The sequence below is a fragment of the Perognathus longimembris genome, chromosome 15, assembly GCF_023159225.1.
Source record: "Perognathus longimembris pacificus isolate PPM17 chromosome 15, ASM2315922v1, whole genome shotgun sequence".
NCBI classification, from domain to species: Eukaryota; Metazoa; Chordata; class Mammalia; order Rodentia; family Heteromyidae; genus Perognathus; species Perognathus longimembris.
Genome location: NC_063175.1, coordinates 10,042,859 through 10,060,122, shown reverse-complemented (window position 1 = coordinate 10,060,122; position 17,264 = coordinate 10,042,859). Strand labels below are relative to the sequence as shown.

General features: G+C 48.7%; 1 protein-coding gene across 3 annotated transcripts in view; it reads left to right on the top strand.

The window, feature by feature from the left end:
* Positions 1 to 15,552, top strand: part of Gnal (G protein subunit alpha L) — a 127,363-nt gene extending 111,811 nt beyond the window's left edge. For 2 of the 3 annotated variants that reach the window (XM_048363374.1, XM_048363373.1), the window contains exons 6-12: positions 2,266 to 2,320; positions 4,125 to 4,198; positions 6,552 to 6,610; positions 7,069 to 7,189; positions 11,244 to 11,374; positions 13,387 to 13,454; positions 14,717 to 15,552. In XM_048363374.1, coding sequence (XP_048219331.1) covers positions 2,266 to 2,320; positions 4,125 to 4,198; positions 6,552 to 6,610; positions 7,069 to 7,189; positions 11,244 to 11,374; positions 13,387 to 13,454; positions 14,717 to 14,863 — 655 coding nt within the window. In that variant the 3' untranslated portion in view covers positions 14,864 to 15,552. Of the gene's footprint in view, positions 1 to 2,265; positions 2,321 to 2,352; positions 2,378 to 4,124; positions 4,199 to 6,551; positions 6,611 to 7,068; positions 7,190 to 11,243; positions 11,375 to 13,386; positions 13,455 to 14,716 lie in introns of those variants that run through there. The other variant, XM_048363375.1, reaches the window with a different exon arrangement.
* Positions 15,553 to 17,264: the final 1,712 nt, after the last annotated feature.

Here is a 17,264-nt window from a genome sequence, read left to right as displayed (position 1 = left end):
GCTTCTCAGTGGTCCTATCTTTCACCTTGGAGCCATTTTAGTCTGTCCAGGCCACACAGTGAAACCCAGGATCCCCTCCACAGCTTCCTGTTCTTCCAGCTGACATGGCCTCATTCCTCTTCCCGACCAGCAAGGTCACAGTTGTCCCCACTTCTGTCCCTCTGGCAGGCCACTCCCAAGATGGCAGATCCGGTCCTTCCACTTCGTATATCCTGCTCGCTTCTCATCTACAGCTAGGGCTGCCCAGTTGCAGCTGAGATGCATGGAGGAAGCTGCCTGAATGTCCCTGCATACCCACAGGGACTGCCACCACTTTCTCAGGGGGAAGTTGTTGAGCCGGGCACTGGTGGCTCCAGCCTATAATCCTAGCTACTCAAGAAATTGGGATCTGAGGATCACAGTTCAAAGCCAGCCCAGACAGAAAAGTCTGAGTCTCTTATCTCTAATTACCTACCAAAAACCAGAAGTGGAGCTGTGGTAGAGCCTTGATAAAACAGCTAAGGGACAGCACCAGCACACACACACACACACACACACACACACACACACACACACACACACACACACACACACACACAGAGAGAATGAAAATGGAGGAAGAGTTGAGAAAGCAGGGTCCTACATGGTTGTTCTGTGTCTTTAGCCAAGTGGTTCATCCAACAGCCCCTTTGTTTCTGTAAAAGAGGGAACAGGACTTGCAGCCGACCTCTTACACATGGTCTAACCTGGGCCCCAAAAGGTGACAAGCAAAGGCAAGTTCCCCAGACAAAATGCCCACACTCACATGGCTTAGAGAACATGCTGTTGCCTTCCCACAAATACCAAGGGCCAGTTCTGACTGCCCAGGGTTGGCAGATAGGACGGTGACCAGAACGCAGACATTTACCTGCACTCCTCTGGGCCAGTGACTTACCTCGCAATACTTTAGTCCCCACAGTGGCCACAGAGCCACGGAGGAGCCCTGGCTCCTCGCTCTCCTTCCAGAAGCCCCTGCTCTACTTCAGAGGCCAGTTTTGTCGCCAGTCCACCAGCCCCTGAACTCTTCCAGTAAGTGCTCTGTGGACCAATGGAGGCAGACCTCGCAGGTACACAGACGGCGGCCGGGGATGCCGGGAACTGGAGGAAGAGGCAGCCTGGGGCCCTGCCTGAGAAGGATGGGACACGGGGCCACGCCAGGCCACCTGGCACACACATCCTCACACAGCCGCAAGCATACAAGCACAAACACACAGTCACTCACACGCATGCACACATACCACTACACAAACTCGTACCTGGAAACTTCCAGTCACGCGATTGAAGGAACATCTGTGCAAGACCCAGAGTTCAAGCCCCAGTGCCATCACCAAAATGACAACAATAATAATAATAACTTTAAATAAAGAAATGCCAGCTGTGTTCTCCTCCTCCTCCTCCTCCTCCTCCTCCTCCTCCTCCTCCTCCTCCTCCTCCTCCTCCTCCTCCTCCTTCTCCTCCTCCTCCTCCTCCTCCTCCTCCTCCTCCTCCCCCTCTTCCTCTTTTTTCTCCTTCTTTTTGGCAATAGTGAACTTTGAATTCAAAACCTGGCACTTACAAGGTAGGAGCTCTTCTACTTGAGCCATACCCCAGAGCCCCTTCCTCCTCTCCTCTCTCTCTCTCTCTCTCTCTCTCTCTCTCCTTTAGCTTTTCCTCTCAAGGCGAGCACTCTACCAGCTTTGTGGTGATTCATGAGAGATAAGAATCTCACAGACTTTTCTGCCAAGGCTGGCTTTGATCCATGATCCTCAGACCTCAGCTTCTTGAGCAGCTAGGAATACAGGTGTGAGCCATCAGTTCCTGGTCTGCACTGGTTTTCTAGACTTTTTGCCCAGGCCAGCCTGGGCTGTGATCCTCCTGCTTGTCTCCTGTGTTGCTGGGGACGACAGGCTCGCACCAGTGTGCCGGCCATGGTGTTTCCTTCGTATCTGGAATCACAGGCCTGAGCAACTCCACCCGCCCTTGATTGCCATGGCTCTAAAGGAACTGTATGCTCGCCCTGAGCTCTTAGCAGCAATCCCCTGATCTCTGAGACACTGAGGCCAATGTCTTCTTCTTTTCTAACTTATAGAGCAAAATTGTCTACAGTTTGGCCTTGAAAGGGAGGCTCCATGTCCTTCCCTGTTTCCAAGTATCCACCACCCTTAGTCTTACAGGACAGACAGGAGGGAGACGGCAGAGATGGGCATGCAAAGCCAAACCGAGCGCAGGTTCAAGGAGGGTTCTGACCACATCTGCCTTTCTTTGCAGCTTCCTGGAGAGAATCGACAGCGTCAGCCTGGTGGATTACACTCCCACAGACCAGGTACGTGAGCTCACACTCACCTCCAGCAGCCTGATGGATTACACACCCACAGACCAAGTACATGAGCTCACCACCACCATGCCAAGCTTCTCAGACTGACTTCAAGGCCACTCAGAGATCATCTGAAAATAGATACTCTGATATCTCACACTCGTGAAATTCCTGCTACTCAGGAGACCAAGATCTGATGATCAAGGACCGAGGTTCCAAGCCAGCCTGAGAAAGATAGTTCCTGACATTCTTAAGTTCAGTTAACCACCAAAAGGCTGGAAGTGGAGTGGTGGGCGAAGTGGTGATATGCTAGCCTTGAGCAAAATCAATGAAGGGACAGCGTCCAGGCTCTGAGTTCAAGCCCTAGCACTGACACACACACACACACACACACACACACACACACACACACACACACACCTCCCTGGGCTGACCCTCCATGTGACACCAAACCCTGAGCCTTGTCCCCCGACTTGGTGCTTCAGCACCTAACAGAGCTCCAAGCTGCCAGTGCAGAAGAGAATGTGGCAACTGGGCCCCTGGGCCCCGCCTGCCTCTACACTGGCTCTGTTCTGCGTAGAGCCCAGCGCTGGGGCTCATCCCACAGGACTTTCTCCCGGGCTGCCAGAGTGGCCAGGGTCACCCTGGGATTGAAAAGGAAACCCTGTGTACATTTCAGATAACACAGAGGGACTTTTCACTCCTCGCCAGCCTTCAGCTATCTTAGGAGACCAGAGAGCCCTTTGGGGCTCAATTCAGGAGCCCCGTGTGCTTTCTAGAGCTAGTGAACCTCAAGGAAAATAACAGGGTCTCCATTCAGAGCAACCTTCCAAATTCCCTTCGCACGTGCCTCTCCCAGAGGCGTGTCTTCTTGGCCTCCTTGGGAGGCCTGACTCCTCTCTCCCCTTTGGAACCTCCCCCCTCAAAAATAATCGGGCAGTGCAGCCGGGGCTCTGTATTCTTCATAGCCTGTCCAGACTGTTCTAAACACTTGTCATTCTGCTGAAATGGCAAGACCTCTCAACATCCAGAATTCTTGTGGTGACCATCAACACAAAAGATTTGGCAGTAAGTAAACGGCCCTGATACCTTCGCAGGGCATCAGACAGCCACGTGTGGCTTTCCAGTTCTTCTCTCCAGACCATGCCACTTTGCTCTGAGAGAACTACGCAGGGAAGAGAGCAAATCGGAAATCAAGTTGCACACAACCACAAGATTCAAGCACTTCATCACACTGTCCGTGTCCTCCGGAGTAGGCAGAGATGTTCTCAGAGCACTAAGCACTGGGGTTTGCTTGTCAGGTGCACAGAAGTCAGCAAGATGCAGGATGTGTGTGTGAGTCACTTGTCAAAAAGTCAGAAGGAAAATAAAAGCTGTGTGTGTGTGTGTGTGTGTGTGTGTGTGTGTGTGTGTGTGTACTAAGGCTTGAACTCAGTGCCTTAGCATAGTCCTTAGCTCTTTTGCTCAAGACTGGTGCTCTATCATGAGCCACACCTTACCTGTGGACGGTTAGTTGGAAGTAAGAGTTCCATGGACTTTGTTGCCTAGGCTAGCTTTGAACCTGGATCCTCAGATCTCAGCCTCCGGAGTAGCTCGGATTACAGGTGTGAGCCACCAGTGTCTAGCAGTTAAGTCATTCTTTAAGGACTAACATGAATTGTAGGGAGAATGCATTCCTGGAGAATAGGACAGTTTTTGTCTGAATTTATCATTGTCACTGCTTTATTCTGTGCCTTCTAGTAGACATGTCATGTGAAATTGCAGTTACTGTAGTTATCCCTGGGCTATGTTTCTTGTGTCTTCTGGCTTCCAGGACCTCCTCAGGTGCAGAGTGCTGACCTCAGGCATTTTTGAGACACGATTCCAGGTGGATAAAGTGAACTTCCAGTGAGTATGCAGTTAACGGCCCAGCTGTGCAGGGATGGTGTGGGGAGCCAGCGGGGGGGGGGGGGCTGTAGGGTGGGAAGCCAGGGCCTGGAGGGGGGGGGGTGGAGAGAGGCCAGCCAAGGAATGGGAAGCCCCACTGTTCTGCTGAGGGCAGCTGGCACAAGCCACCAGGACTGGCAAGCAGCAACTTCTTGTCTCCGGCGGGGCCCCCAGGCTGTCCACACACAGCCACGCCATGAGCTTGTGTTTTCTTTTGTTTTCTCCCTTGTGACGAGGGAGGAATCTCTTGTTCCTTCAGCGCTGAGGCCAGAACCCCAGTCCCCGCTGGCTTCCCCCCCTGACCAGGTCAGCAGGAGCTGGCTGCTCTTCCTCTCCTGCCCTCCTCCCTGGCACAGGGTGAAGCTCCTCAGAGCGCCACCTCCCCAAAGCACGCCTGGGGTCCTGTTATCTGTGCAGAAAAGGACGCCAGGGCTCAGTGCTGATCAGTTACGTAAAAGAAAGGAAACGCTTAGCCTGTCCCAGCGGCCCAGGCTCGCCCCCTCTGCCTGCCACCCACCTCACCAGGCTGGACTCTGTCTGTGTTCCGATTCCACCGGGCTCTTCCGCCACAGTGCTTTTGCTCTTCCTGTTCTCCGCGTCCCAAATGCTGTGAAAGCTAAGCCAGCCCCACTGGTGGGCCAAGCACCTTTTAACTCCAAGCCCCCAGGGACTCCTGGAATCTCTCCATCGTGTACTGTGCACCCCAGTACCCGATGCCACCCGCCTTCTCCTTTCCCAAGTTACTGCAGCATGTCTGACCTATGTTTGACTTGACAATGGACGGAGGGCCCCGTGGGCCCCGTGTGCTGTGTGGTCTGAGCACACAGGAGACGGCACCGCTTCTGCGTGTCCTGGGAGCCCAGCATAACACGTACGGCCCGGATAGAGCCGTGTCAGGCTCGTCATTGTCGTGAGACCCACAGAGTGTGCCCCCAAGCGGGCACCACCCACAGCACCGTGTGAGATGGGGGTCACTCACAGTGAAGTTCTACACAGAAGTGTAAATGTGCAGGCATATGCACACACACGAGCACGTGTGCACACACACACATGATGATACTGGGGCTTGAACTCGGGGCCTGAGTGCTGTCCCTGAGCTTTCGCACTCAAGGCTGGCATTCTACCACTTGAGCCCCAGCTCCACTTCTGACTTTTTGGTGGTTAACTGGAGATTTAAAAAAAAAAAAAAAAAAGTCTCACAAGCTTTCCTGGTCCTCAGACCTCAGCCTCCTGAGCAGCTAAGACCGCAGGTGTGAGTAGCTGGGATCACCGGCCCGAGCCACGGGCGCCTGACGAGAAGGAGCTCGTGTTTCACAATGTGCTTCTCCATAGCTGGGCGTGCCCTGCATGTGCTGAATGCCAAGCGTACAGGGCAGAGTCTGTGGGGCTCCTTCCCACAGCAGTGTGGTCCTGAAGCAGGAGTTCCGGTCAAGGCTAGGGGAGAGAGATCTCAGAGCTACGGCCGCCTGGGAAGGCTGGAATTGGGGCAGGTAGAACAAGTATCTCCTACAGGGAAGCAGGGCTCATGTAAAGGGGTACGCCGAGCAGAGAGGCCGGTAGACAATGAAGCAGGCCTGGTGAACTGCAAGGTGTGGCAGGGAAAACTAGGGTAGGCACACAGAACTATGGAGAGCTTGGGATTGAGCACGGTGATCGAGAATGAACTGTCAGTGGGACTCATGGCAGGGCAGATCTCTGAGGAGAGATACGGTGATCGGCTAACAGAGAGGCTGTGGACGTAGCACTATGAGGAAGGAGATTCTCTCACTATCCAGAAAGCAAGGTAGTGGCCAGAGAGCTGGGACAAGTCACCAGGACAGCCCTTACGGTAGACTTGGCATGTACTAGGAGAGGCCTAGACTAAGACATGCAAACTAGAAACCGCTGCATTCATTAAGCAAGTAGTATGTGTCGCTGGGTCCTGAGCCACCTGCCCTCTGCCTGCTTCTTGGCCCTGCAGCCATGCTGTAGGTAAGAAGGGAGCTGGAGGTGCCTAACCGGGAGCCCGAGATCACACAGGACTGACGGTACCCAGCAGCCAAACATTCTGACAGCAGAGGAGAAAAGCAAAATGGCGCCCTTCCTGGACATTGATGACTCACGCTTGTCCTCCTGGTGGTTCAGGAGGCTGAGATGTGACAGCCCCAACAGCCAGCTGTAAAGGGAGCTATGGCTCGAGGGACAGAGTGCCAGCCTTGAGCACAAAAGCTCAGGGACAATACCCAGGCCCTGAGATCAAGCCCCAAGACAGGCACCCCAAAAAAAGATGCCCTTGCTTTCCTACATAACCAGTGTTCTTTCTGTTTTTCCACAGCATGTTTGATGTCGGTGGCCAGAGGGATGAGAGAAGAAAGTGGATTCAATGCTTCAATGGTGATTGCCACACTCTCAGGGGCCCGGGGGGTTGAGGGGGGGGGCTGAATCACCACGGCCCTGAATCTGACTACTTTTGAGCTCTCTAGTGTAACTAGTTGGGAAGTGTAGCTTTTGATGGGTGCCTGTGCTCTGTGTGCTCTTCTCTTAAATGGGCTCACCTAAGTAAAGCACCCAAACTTGCATTGGTCCTTGGGGTGAGCCAAAGATGTGTTTAGCAGCAGCCAGTGGTGCAAGGCTGTGATCAAGTCATTTCATTCTTATGCCACTGAGTGAAAGATGTGTTTAGCAGCAGCCAGTGGTACAAGGCTGTGATCAAGTCATTTCATTCTTATGCCACTGAGAGAAAGGACAGAGTCTGGGATCTGAATAGCTCTAGGGTTTGTCCTTGACCATAACCCCCCAGTGACTGCCACTGTCAACTACCCTGCTTCCCTCTTTCTCCCCTCCCCCACAAGATGTCACTGCAATCATTTACGTGGCCGCCTGCAGCAGCTACAACATGGTAATCCGGGAAGACAACAACACCAACAGACTGAGAGAATCGCTGGACCTTTTTGAAAGCATCTGGAACAACAGGTTATACAAATAATACATTCAGACTCACCACTGGATCACAGGTCATCTTTTACTAAAAATACATTCAGCCCTGGGTTCGATTCCCCAGCACCACATATATAGAAAATGGCCAGAAATGGCGCTGTGGCTCAAGTGGCAGAGTGCTAGCCTTGAGCGGGAAGAAGCCAGGGACAGTGCTCAGGCCCTGAGTCCAAGGCCCAGGACTGGCAAAAAAAAAAAAAAAAATACATTCAGCTGGGTGCCAGAGACTCACACCTGTAATCCTAGCTACTCAGGAAGCTGAGATCTGAGGATCATTTTTCAAAGCCAGTCCATTCAAAAAAAGACTCTTCTCTCCAATTAACAATCAGCAGATGAGGAGCTGTGGTAGAGCGCTAGCCTTGAGCCTAAACGCTCAGGGATACTCTGTATAACACCTCAATAATAATAATAGAAATAGAAATATATATATACATATAGATATAATAAATGCTCAGGCCATGAGCTCAAGCCCTAAGACTCAAACACACACACACAGACACACACACACATACACACACACACACACAAATGCAGAGGGATGGAAGGGTGTGTAGCTCAAGTGGAAGCATGCCTACTTAACAGGTGCAAAACTCTGGGTTCCAAACCTAGTAAAAATTACAAAATAGGAAGTGGAGTCAGAACTCATGTGATACAGCACCAGCCATAAGCAGAAAAAAAAAATGGAACATGAGCACAAGTTCCTGAGTATTGCCTCAGTATTGGCAAAAGTTAATTCATTCATTAATGAAACTCAGAATGTTGCAGATCTGCTTCTTGTTTAACAGCAATACCCAATTTTGAGTTGAACAAGGTGAAATGCCTGTAATCCTAGCACTCTCAAGGCTGAGGCAAGGGTGTCACAAGTTCAAGCCCAGCAGGGCCTCCGTCTCAAAAAGAAAGTTTCAAGTAATATATTCTGTAGTAACTAATAATACTAAACTATAAGAAATATCTCTTCCAGTCTGTTTCAAGTACAAATAGGGATTTTTTAAAAATGAAGCTCTATGTTTCATCAAGAAACTATAAATCGGGCTGGGGATATCGCCTAGTGGCAAGAGTGCTTGCCTCGTATACATGAGGCCCTGGGTTCGATTCCTCAGCACCACATATACAGAAAATGGCCAGAAGTGGCGCTGTGGCTCAAGTGGCAGAGTGCTAGCCTTGAGCAAAAAAGAAGCCAGGGACAGTGCTCAGGCCCTGAGTTCACGGCCTAGGACTGGCAAAAAAAAAAAAAAAAAAGAAACTATAAATCTGTTATAAAAGCCTGAGATTATATCTGGAGTTCAAGATGGGAGAGGTATATTTTGTTATGTTTTTCCCCCTGCTATTGCTGGGGCTTGAACTTAATACCTCACATTCTTGCTTTTATGCTCAAGGCTGGCACTCTACCACTTGAGCCGTACCTCCACTTCCAGCTTTTTGCTGTTTCATTGGAATAAGAGTCTCTCAGATTTGTCTGCCCTGGCTGGCTTTGAACTCCAATCCTCTTATCTCAGCTCCTTGAGTTGCCCAGTTTGTTTGTTTTAACTCCATCTCTCATTGTGTTGTCCAGGTTAGCCTTGAACTATAGTCTTCCTGCCTCCACTTTCTGAGTCACTGGGACAGTAGGCTTGCCACCAGAGCCAGCTTGTTTGCGTTCCAAATTTTAGAGTCCAGTTTAGAACATTTATTCATAGCTAGGTGGTCTTTAAGATCCCTCCCACCCGAAAGACACATGACTGACATTGTCCGTTCGCCACCATTTAGTATGGCAAAGTGTCAGGAGTGGTTGTCAGAAAGGAATGGCTAGCAAACACACCAATACTTACATAGCTTTAAACCGACGTCTCTTCTGAATGGTTGAGTAAGAAATACAGCAAGGGAGACAGGAAATGAAACTGACCTTGCAAAAGGTTTGCGTTATTAGGAAAGTACTTCTCTACCAAGTGTGGAACTACATTCTCCGTATTAGGGTAGGAAGACAGTTAATGGGAGGGACTGAGGAAGAGTGAGCAACTGCAGTCATTATATTCAATATGCACTATGTAAAAATAAACTACATAACTTGTGGATAGGGACAGGCGGGGGAATGGGGACAGACAGCAAAGGAAGGGGTAACATTGCCCTAGAAGCATTGTACTCATACCCTGACTTGTGCGATTGTAACCTCACTGTACAACTCCTTAATAACAACAATTTTTAAAAGACGGTGAGGGATAAGGTTAGGAAACACCTGGAACATGGAACAATGCTTTGAAGTCATTATAAACTAGTACCTACATGCACTCACACACATATGCACTTAGTCATGCAGGGCGATTACTACAGTACTGAAATATGAAGGTTTTAAAACACCACGATCAGGTTCAAAGAATATAGCTCAGTGGTACAGCATTTGTCTGGCATAAACAAAGCCTCAGTACCACTCATATGTACACACAAACACCCCTCAAAAAAGACCTTATTTTTTTACTTTTATAAGCATATGTGAGAACTAAAAAAATTGAAACCTTGGACATAGAAATATAAAAGCTGTAATTATAACTGTCCCTGATTGTAATTACATTTGATTTTTTATGTATTTTTCTATAATTTAAGATTATGGAAAATAATCATTTTATATTATATTTTCATTACATTTTAAGCTGGGGATGGTAGCTCATGCCTATAAATCCTAACTACTTGGGAGGCTGAGATTGGGAGGAATGCTGTTCAAAGAAAACCTGGACAACACAATACACAATTAGACAACGATATCAAAACAACAAGCTGGGGGGCTGGGGATATAGCCTAGTGGCAAGAGTGCCTGCCTCAGATACACGAGGCCCTAGGTTCGATTCCCCAGCACCACATATACAAAAAACGGCCAGAAGCAGCGCTGTGGCTCAAGTGGCAGAGTGCTAGCCTTGAGCAAGAAGAAGCCAGGGACAGTGCTCAGGCCCTGAGTCCAAGCCCCAGGACTGGCAAAAAAACAAAAAAAAAAAAACAAAAAAAACAAGCTGGTCACCAGTGGCTCAGGAAGCTGAGATCGGAGGGTTATTGTGACTCAAAGCCAGACCAGGCAGACAAATCCCAGAGATCTTAACTCCAATTAAGCAGCAAAAGGTTACTTGACTCCATCTCCACAACAGTCAGCAAAAAGCGGGCCTGGAGGTGTGTGACTAGTGACAGAAAGCCACAAGACCCAGAGTTCAAACCTGAGCAGAAAACAGGAAGGAAGGAAGGAAGGAAGGAAGGAAGGAAGGAAGGAAGGAAGGAAGGAAGGAAGGAAGGAAGGAAGGAAGGAAGGAAGGAAGGAAGGAAGGAAGGAAGGAAGGAAGGAAGGAAGGAAGGAAATACAAAACTCAAACTGGGAGCCAATAGGTGTGATTATAGGTGTGAAACCTATAATCCTAGCTACTCAGAAGGCTGAAATTTTATCATTGCAGTTCGAAGCCAGCCTGGGCAGGGAAATCCAGCAGACTCTAATCCCCAATTAACTAGCAAAAAGTCACAAGTGGAGCCTTATATGGCTTAGTTAGTAGAGTAAAAAAAAGCCAAACAAGAGCATGAGGCCCAGAGAGTTCAAGCTGTACTACTGGTGTGGGGGGGGGGAGAAGGGGGTGCGCACATGTGCGCACACGCGCGCACACGTACACACACACACACACACACACACACACACACAATGGAGCTATGGCTGCAGTGGTGGAGTTCCAGGCTTGAGAAAAAGCTAAGGGACAGTATCTAGGCCCTGAATTGAAGCCCTACCCAAGACTAGTATGTGCACGCACACACACACGAATACACACATATAGCAAATAATAATAAAGTTTTTGAAAACAGTTTTAAAAAAAAGAAAAGTTTAATTATCCACCAGGATTTGTTTGTCATGGAGAACATCAAGCAATTTGAGTCCTGTATGTTTCCAAGCCCAGGCCTCGCGCTGCAGGCTCTATACCCCTGAACTACAGCCAATGGTTCCCCTTTGACCAAGTGACCTTAGGGTTAGAGATACTTTTCAAACACGGTCTGTGCAGTGTGTGAAATCTGTGTGTCCATTTTTCTTGTCTAGGTGGTTACGGACCATATCTATCATCTTGTTCTTGAACAAACAGGATATGCTTGCCGAAAAGGTCTTGGCAGGAAAGTCAAAAATTGAAGACTATTTCCCGGAGTATGCAAATTATACTGTTCCTGAAGACGGTAAGATTTCAAAGTTGCATCTTACACATGAGTGATAGGTGTTTCTTCCCATAGTCCTGTTACTGTAATTCACACATGCCTGATGAGTCTGACAAATTCCACAGATTTAGGTCAATACTCTCTCCCCTCTGACTCCATCTACAAGGATTTAGGGGCAGATTCGTGTCCCTTAATCAAAATGTAAGGACAGGTAGTGTTTCAGATTTCAGATTTTTTACGAGGCAAGCTCTCTTGCCACTAGGCCATATTCCCAGCCCTCAGATTTTTTATTTTGGAGTGAGTTATCTGGAGGATGCGAACCAAGTCTGAATAAATCCCTCCATTTCCTGAGCACCATATTCATACACACAGCCTGAGGGAAACTTAGGCAGTATTTTTAATATGCCTGTGTTTTTTGTGTTTGTTTTGTGCTGAGCCTGGGTACTGTCCCTTGGGTTGTCCACTATGCCACTTGAGCCACAACTCCATTTTTCCCTTTTTGCTGGTTAATTGGAGAGGAGAGGAGAGTCTTGTGGACTTTCCTGCTTTCTTGCTCCTTATATTCAAGTTTCTCTTCTCCATCTTGGTGGAGTCCTGCAGACATGAATTCCTAGTCAGTCCTGAGCCATGCTGATTCTTTTCACACAACCTCAGTGGCACACAGTTCCTTGTGAGAAGGGATAGTCACTGAGAATGGCTCTGGGATCCAGTTCTGCCTTTGTTGTCACAGACCCTCTTTCTTTTCTTCTTTTTTTTTTCTTTGTGCCAGTCCTAGGGCTTGAACTCAGGGCCTGGGTGCTATCCCTGGGCTTTTTCGCTCAAGGATAGCACTCTACCACCTGAGCTATAGCTCCACTTTTGGCTTTTTTTTTGGGGGGGGGAGTATTGGAGATAAGAGTCTCATGGACTTTCCTGCTCATGCTTGCTTTGAACCCCGATCCTCAGATCTCAGTAGTTAGGATTACAGGTATGAGCCACCGGCACCCAGATCACAGATCCTCTCTGTCATAAAATGCCAGAAGTCCATGTCATTAGCAGGCAGCCTTGGCCCCAAGGGCACCTTCTCCTGGGTAGGCCCTGCCTGAGGTCAGCTCTGGCTAATAACAGGAGTTTTACTTTCCATTATAGAGCTAAGAAGTCCAAGAGCAAGGCACCAGCATTTTTTTAAATCAGAGCTTGAACTCTGGGCCTGAGTGCTATCCCTGAGCTCTTCAGCTCTAGGCTAGCGCTCTACCACTTGAGCCACAGTGCCACTTCCAGTTTTCTGAGCGGTTGATTGGAGATGAGAGTCTCAGGGACTTTTCTGCCCAGACTGGCTTTGAACTGCAACCCTCAGATCTCAGCCTCCTGGGTAGCTAGAATTGCAGAAGTGACCCACCAGCATCCTGTTCCATTCATTTTTATTTTTTGGTCATAGTGCTTGAACACAGGGCCTGGGCACTGTCCTTGAGCTTTCTCACTCAAGGCTAGCACTCTACCACTTTGAGCCACAGCGCCTCTTCCAGTTTTCTAGTGGTGAATTGGAGATAAGCATCTCATAGCCTTTCCTACGCTGGCTGGCTTTGAACCATGGTCCTCAGCCTCCTGAGTAGCTAGGATTACAGGTGTGAGCCACCAGCGCCCGGCAGCACCAGCATTCTTGGTGTCTGCTTTATAGATGTCTGTGCCCTCAGAGGGAAGGTGTCTCTTCCACAGACAATAATTCACCAGAGCAGTGTCCCCATTACCTAGACACAACCCCCAAGTTCTCATCTGCTAATACCATTGTGCTGGGAGCAAGAAAGCCGAGAATTTGGGGAGGATATACACGTTCAGTCCTCAGCATTACTGAAGAACCATTTTTCAGAGCTGTAAGTCTTAAAAATCATTGAGGAGGAGGAGGAAATGAAAATTTGATTGTCCTGTTTACCTGGCCATACATGTGTTTAATGCCGTGAATACAGAAGCCCAACTGGTAACTCCTTCTCTGTTTCTATGCTGTTGTATCTTTGCTTTATGTTAATGGAATAAAATTTTGTTTTTAATGTCTCCAGCCACACCAGATGCAGGCGAAGACCCCAAAGTTACAAGAGCTAAGTTCTTTATCCGAGATCTGTTCTTGGTAAGCCATTTTGTTAACTTTTCTTTTCCCACTACTTTAGAGTTACATTGTTCTGTGAATTTGCCAGTTATTCACCTTTCCATGATCACTGACTCTTGTCCAAAAGAATGGCTTGTCAGGGAAGGAACGGCTTCCATGTCGTGGCTGAGACACTGATGTTCCAAGAGATGGCACTTCTCAGCCAGGCTGGCCAGCCTCCCAGGGTGGTTCCACTGGAAGCAGCGCCCGAAGGGCTGGGCATGCCCACTGCATTTTCTGGGAAGGTTAAAGCCCTTATGCAGAGTTGGAAACACAGCACTCACGCTTTGGTACTCCGCTTCTCCACCTCAAAAACCTAACAAGCTGGGCTGGGAAGGTGGCCTAGCGGTAGAGCGCTCGCCTAGCATGCATGAAGCCCTGGGTTCCATTCCTCAGCACCACATATATAGAAAAAGCCGGAAGTGGTGCTGTGACAAGTGGTAGAGTGCTAGCCTTGAGCAAAAGAAGCTCAGGGACAGTGCTCAGGCCCTGAGTTCAAGCCCCAGGACTGGCAAAAACAAAACAAACAAACAAACAAAAAACAACCTAACAAGCCAATGGACATGCTCAAATTCTGGTATTTCTCTTTTTTCCCAACTTTTTTTTATTTTGAAGGTATCATACATTTACATAGAACATGAAAGAATTGTGATTTAAAGTCCCCATATCCTTCTTTCTCCAAATTCACCAATTTCTAAAATCGGGACACATTTACTTTATTTACCTATATACATTTTTTCACTGTGTGTGTGTGTGTGCGTGTGTGTGTTGTTTTGCCAGTCCTGGGGCTTGGGCTCAGGGCCTGAGCACTGTCCCTAAGCTTCTTTTTGCTCAAGGCTAGCACTCTGCCACTTGAGCCACAGCACTACTTCCAGCTTTTTCTGTTTATGTGGTGCTGAGGAATGGAACCCAGGGCTTCGTGCATGCTAGGTCAGCACTAGAGCACTAAGCCACATCCGCAGCCCTATAATTCTATTGTTATAGTCAGATGCCATTTAACCTCCCCAGCAATGACCCATCCACAGCGGTCCTTTTACCTGCCCAGGCAGCCTCACCAGCTTCACCAACACTAGCCGTGGCAGAGACAGGGTTGTCTGCTCCCTGGCACAAGCTCTGACCCCAGAAAGCCACCCCACTAGCTGCTCCTGGGTGACCGGGCCGGCCACACCCAGGGCCACACTGCCCTCCTCCCCCCTCCCCCCCCCCCCGCCAGTGCCCCTGAGCACAGGTGCTTTCTTTCGCAGAGAATCAGCACGGCCACTGGTGATGGCAAACACTACTGCTACCCACACTTCACCTGCGCTGTGGACACGGAGAACATCCGCAGGGTGTTCAACGACTGTCGTGACATCATCCAGCGGATGCACCTCAAACAGTACGAACTCCTGTGAGAACCACCGCCACCCCCACCCCCCCGCCCCGCCCTACGACCACTCTACAAGGCGGGAGCTTTCCTCCGGACTTGGATCTGTCAGCCCCTAGCCATGGTAGGACACTGTGTGTGTCTAGGGCACACCACGCGTGACCACCAAGCCTCTGGCTACCTCTGTTCCCCCCCACCCCCTGCCCCAGGTTTGGTTCCTTCGCTTTTGTTTTCATTGAACACAAAATCTCCCCCCACTCCACCCAACTCTCATCGTGGGGTCTCTCTGGGTGGAGATCCTTTTTATTCTTTGATTGATCGGTTAGCTCATGCAGGAGAATTTACGAGCGATCCTTGCTTTTCAGGTTACCACACTTGATTGTGGAACATGTAGTACCATGAGGTGCTGATTTTTTATTTTCCCTTTTCAAAGCTGCAGGCAGGCAGGTGGCTGTCCTTGTTGCCTACGCTGGCCCATGGCTTAGAGTAGACCCGGGGCCAGCAAGAGAAACACTTCTGCAGCCACATTTGTAGTAGCTGAAAGCCGCAGGCAATTCAATAGAGCACTTCTTTGACTCTTTTACACCTAAGAGGAAAACCTACCCCATTCACTACTGCAAAATGTGTCTTGTCTAAGAACAACCCAATAGCCAGGCACTCTTGGCTCATGCCTGTAATCTTTGCTCCTCAGGGGGCTGAGAACTGAGGATGACAATTCAAAGCCAGCTCGGGCAGGAAAAGTCAGTGAAATGCTTAGCTTCAATTAACCACCAAAAAGGTAGAAGTAGAGCTGTGGCTCAAGTAGTAGAGCGCCAGCCTTGAACAAAGTAGCTAAGGGACAGTGTCCAGGCCAAGTTCAAGCCCCAGAACTGGCAAAAAAAAAAAAAAAAATCCTCTACACTTTAATGACAGTTGAGCATAGTCTTCTTTCATATATTCTTTTTGTTGTTGATTTATTGCTGGTTTATCATACTGTACAGACCACAAAATGTAATATTCTTTTCTATCACTACTAGAGAAAAATCCTTGTAGACTCCGTGCCTTGATAATGGCTGCACCTGTGAAGGAAATGTAGGGTTGTTTTTTTTTTTCTTTTTTTAAATTGCGCTAGACAGCTTCATGTTCACATGGCCTGCTGCTTACTCCGCAGCTGGGGCTGAGAGGAATCTAGAATTTAGGATATATATTTTTTAATCAGGTTGATACTTTGTAAAATTCTCCTTGGTTTGAAAATCGTCCACACTTTACCAGCGGGCATCACAAACCTTACAGCCACCTGCTTCTACTGCCTCGAGCCTGAGCTGCAAAGGCCAGGACTCGACTTCGGGCCACAAACGGCAACCAAACTTTCTTACAAAGAACCAGGGATTTATTTTTTTTCTTCCCAGACAATTATATCTCTTCATCACTTTGCTAATGACTCCTTCGAGTTTTCTGGGAAGGAATTGGCCAGCTGAGACATTCAGCCCATGTGGTAACTGGTAAGCGGACACAAGCTTCCTGTCAGCTCTGGTCAGCAGCCCAAGGCAGGCCGCCTGTATGGATAATTTTGTATGGCCTGAAATGATACTATAAATACCCAAACAGCCTCTGACAGTAAAAGTTCCCCACCCCCATGACAGTTCCAGAATCAGGTTCACTGGACAAGGAAACAAATAGCCAGGGAAAAGCAAAGGTTGGCCAAGGAGAGTGAGGCTAGGGTTTTCATTGGCCTTTTGAAGGGGAAGCATCGTGAGGCTTTATTTAGTCGTTTATTCATTCTTCTGTTTGTTTTGCCGTGTTGACAGTGAACCTAGGGTCTAATGCATGCCAGGCAAGTGCTCACCTGCTGAGTCACAGAGTCAGCCTCCTAAGACATTTATTTGAAATAAGAAAGATAAAATATAAGGCTCTTTCTCACATGTACAAGAACTGTAACTGCAGCACGGCAAGTGTGCTGAGTACAATACCTAGAAGGCTGGAGCTGCTACAGCCACACACTGAACGTCTTCTACAGCCGCAGCTCTGAGGGCAGTTCTCAGATCTCAATCTGTTCAAGTCCAAAACTTTTCAACAACACAAATCCATGAAAGGGATAGCCCATTAATGTCCTTTTGGTCTTCCTTTAACATTTCGAGGTTTGCTATAAATCGGCATTCCCTAGCACTCTGGGAACTCATCCAGGTCTAAATGTTCCTTTCTCGTGGGAGGGTGGCCAGCTTGAGGCCGGTGACACGTCGTCCCCGCTCTCATCAGCCTGCTCCATTCTCTGCCCCATGTGAGACTTTCGGCTGCCCGGAGACATACCATATATATGGGCATGATCTCAGTTCCTCTTGTACTTTCACGGTAAAACAAGAAGAGAACTGAAGAGCTACTCCTCCACACACCAAAGTGGTGAAGATATATATACCCTCTCGAGCCCGTTCTCACCCAACAATTCCCTTCTC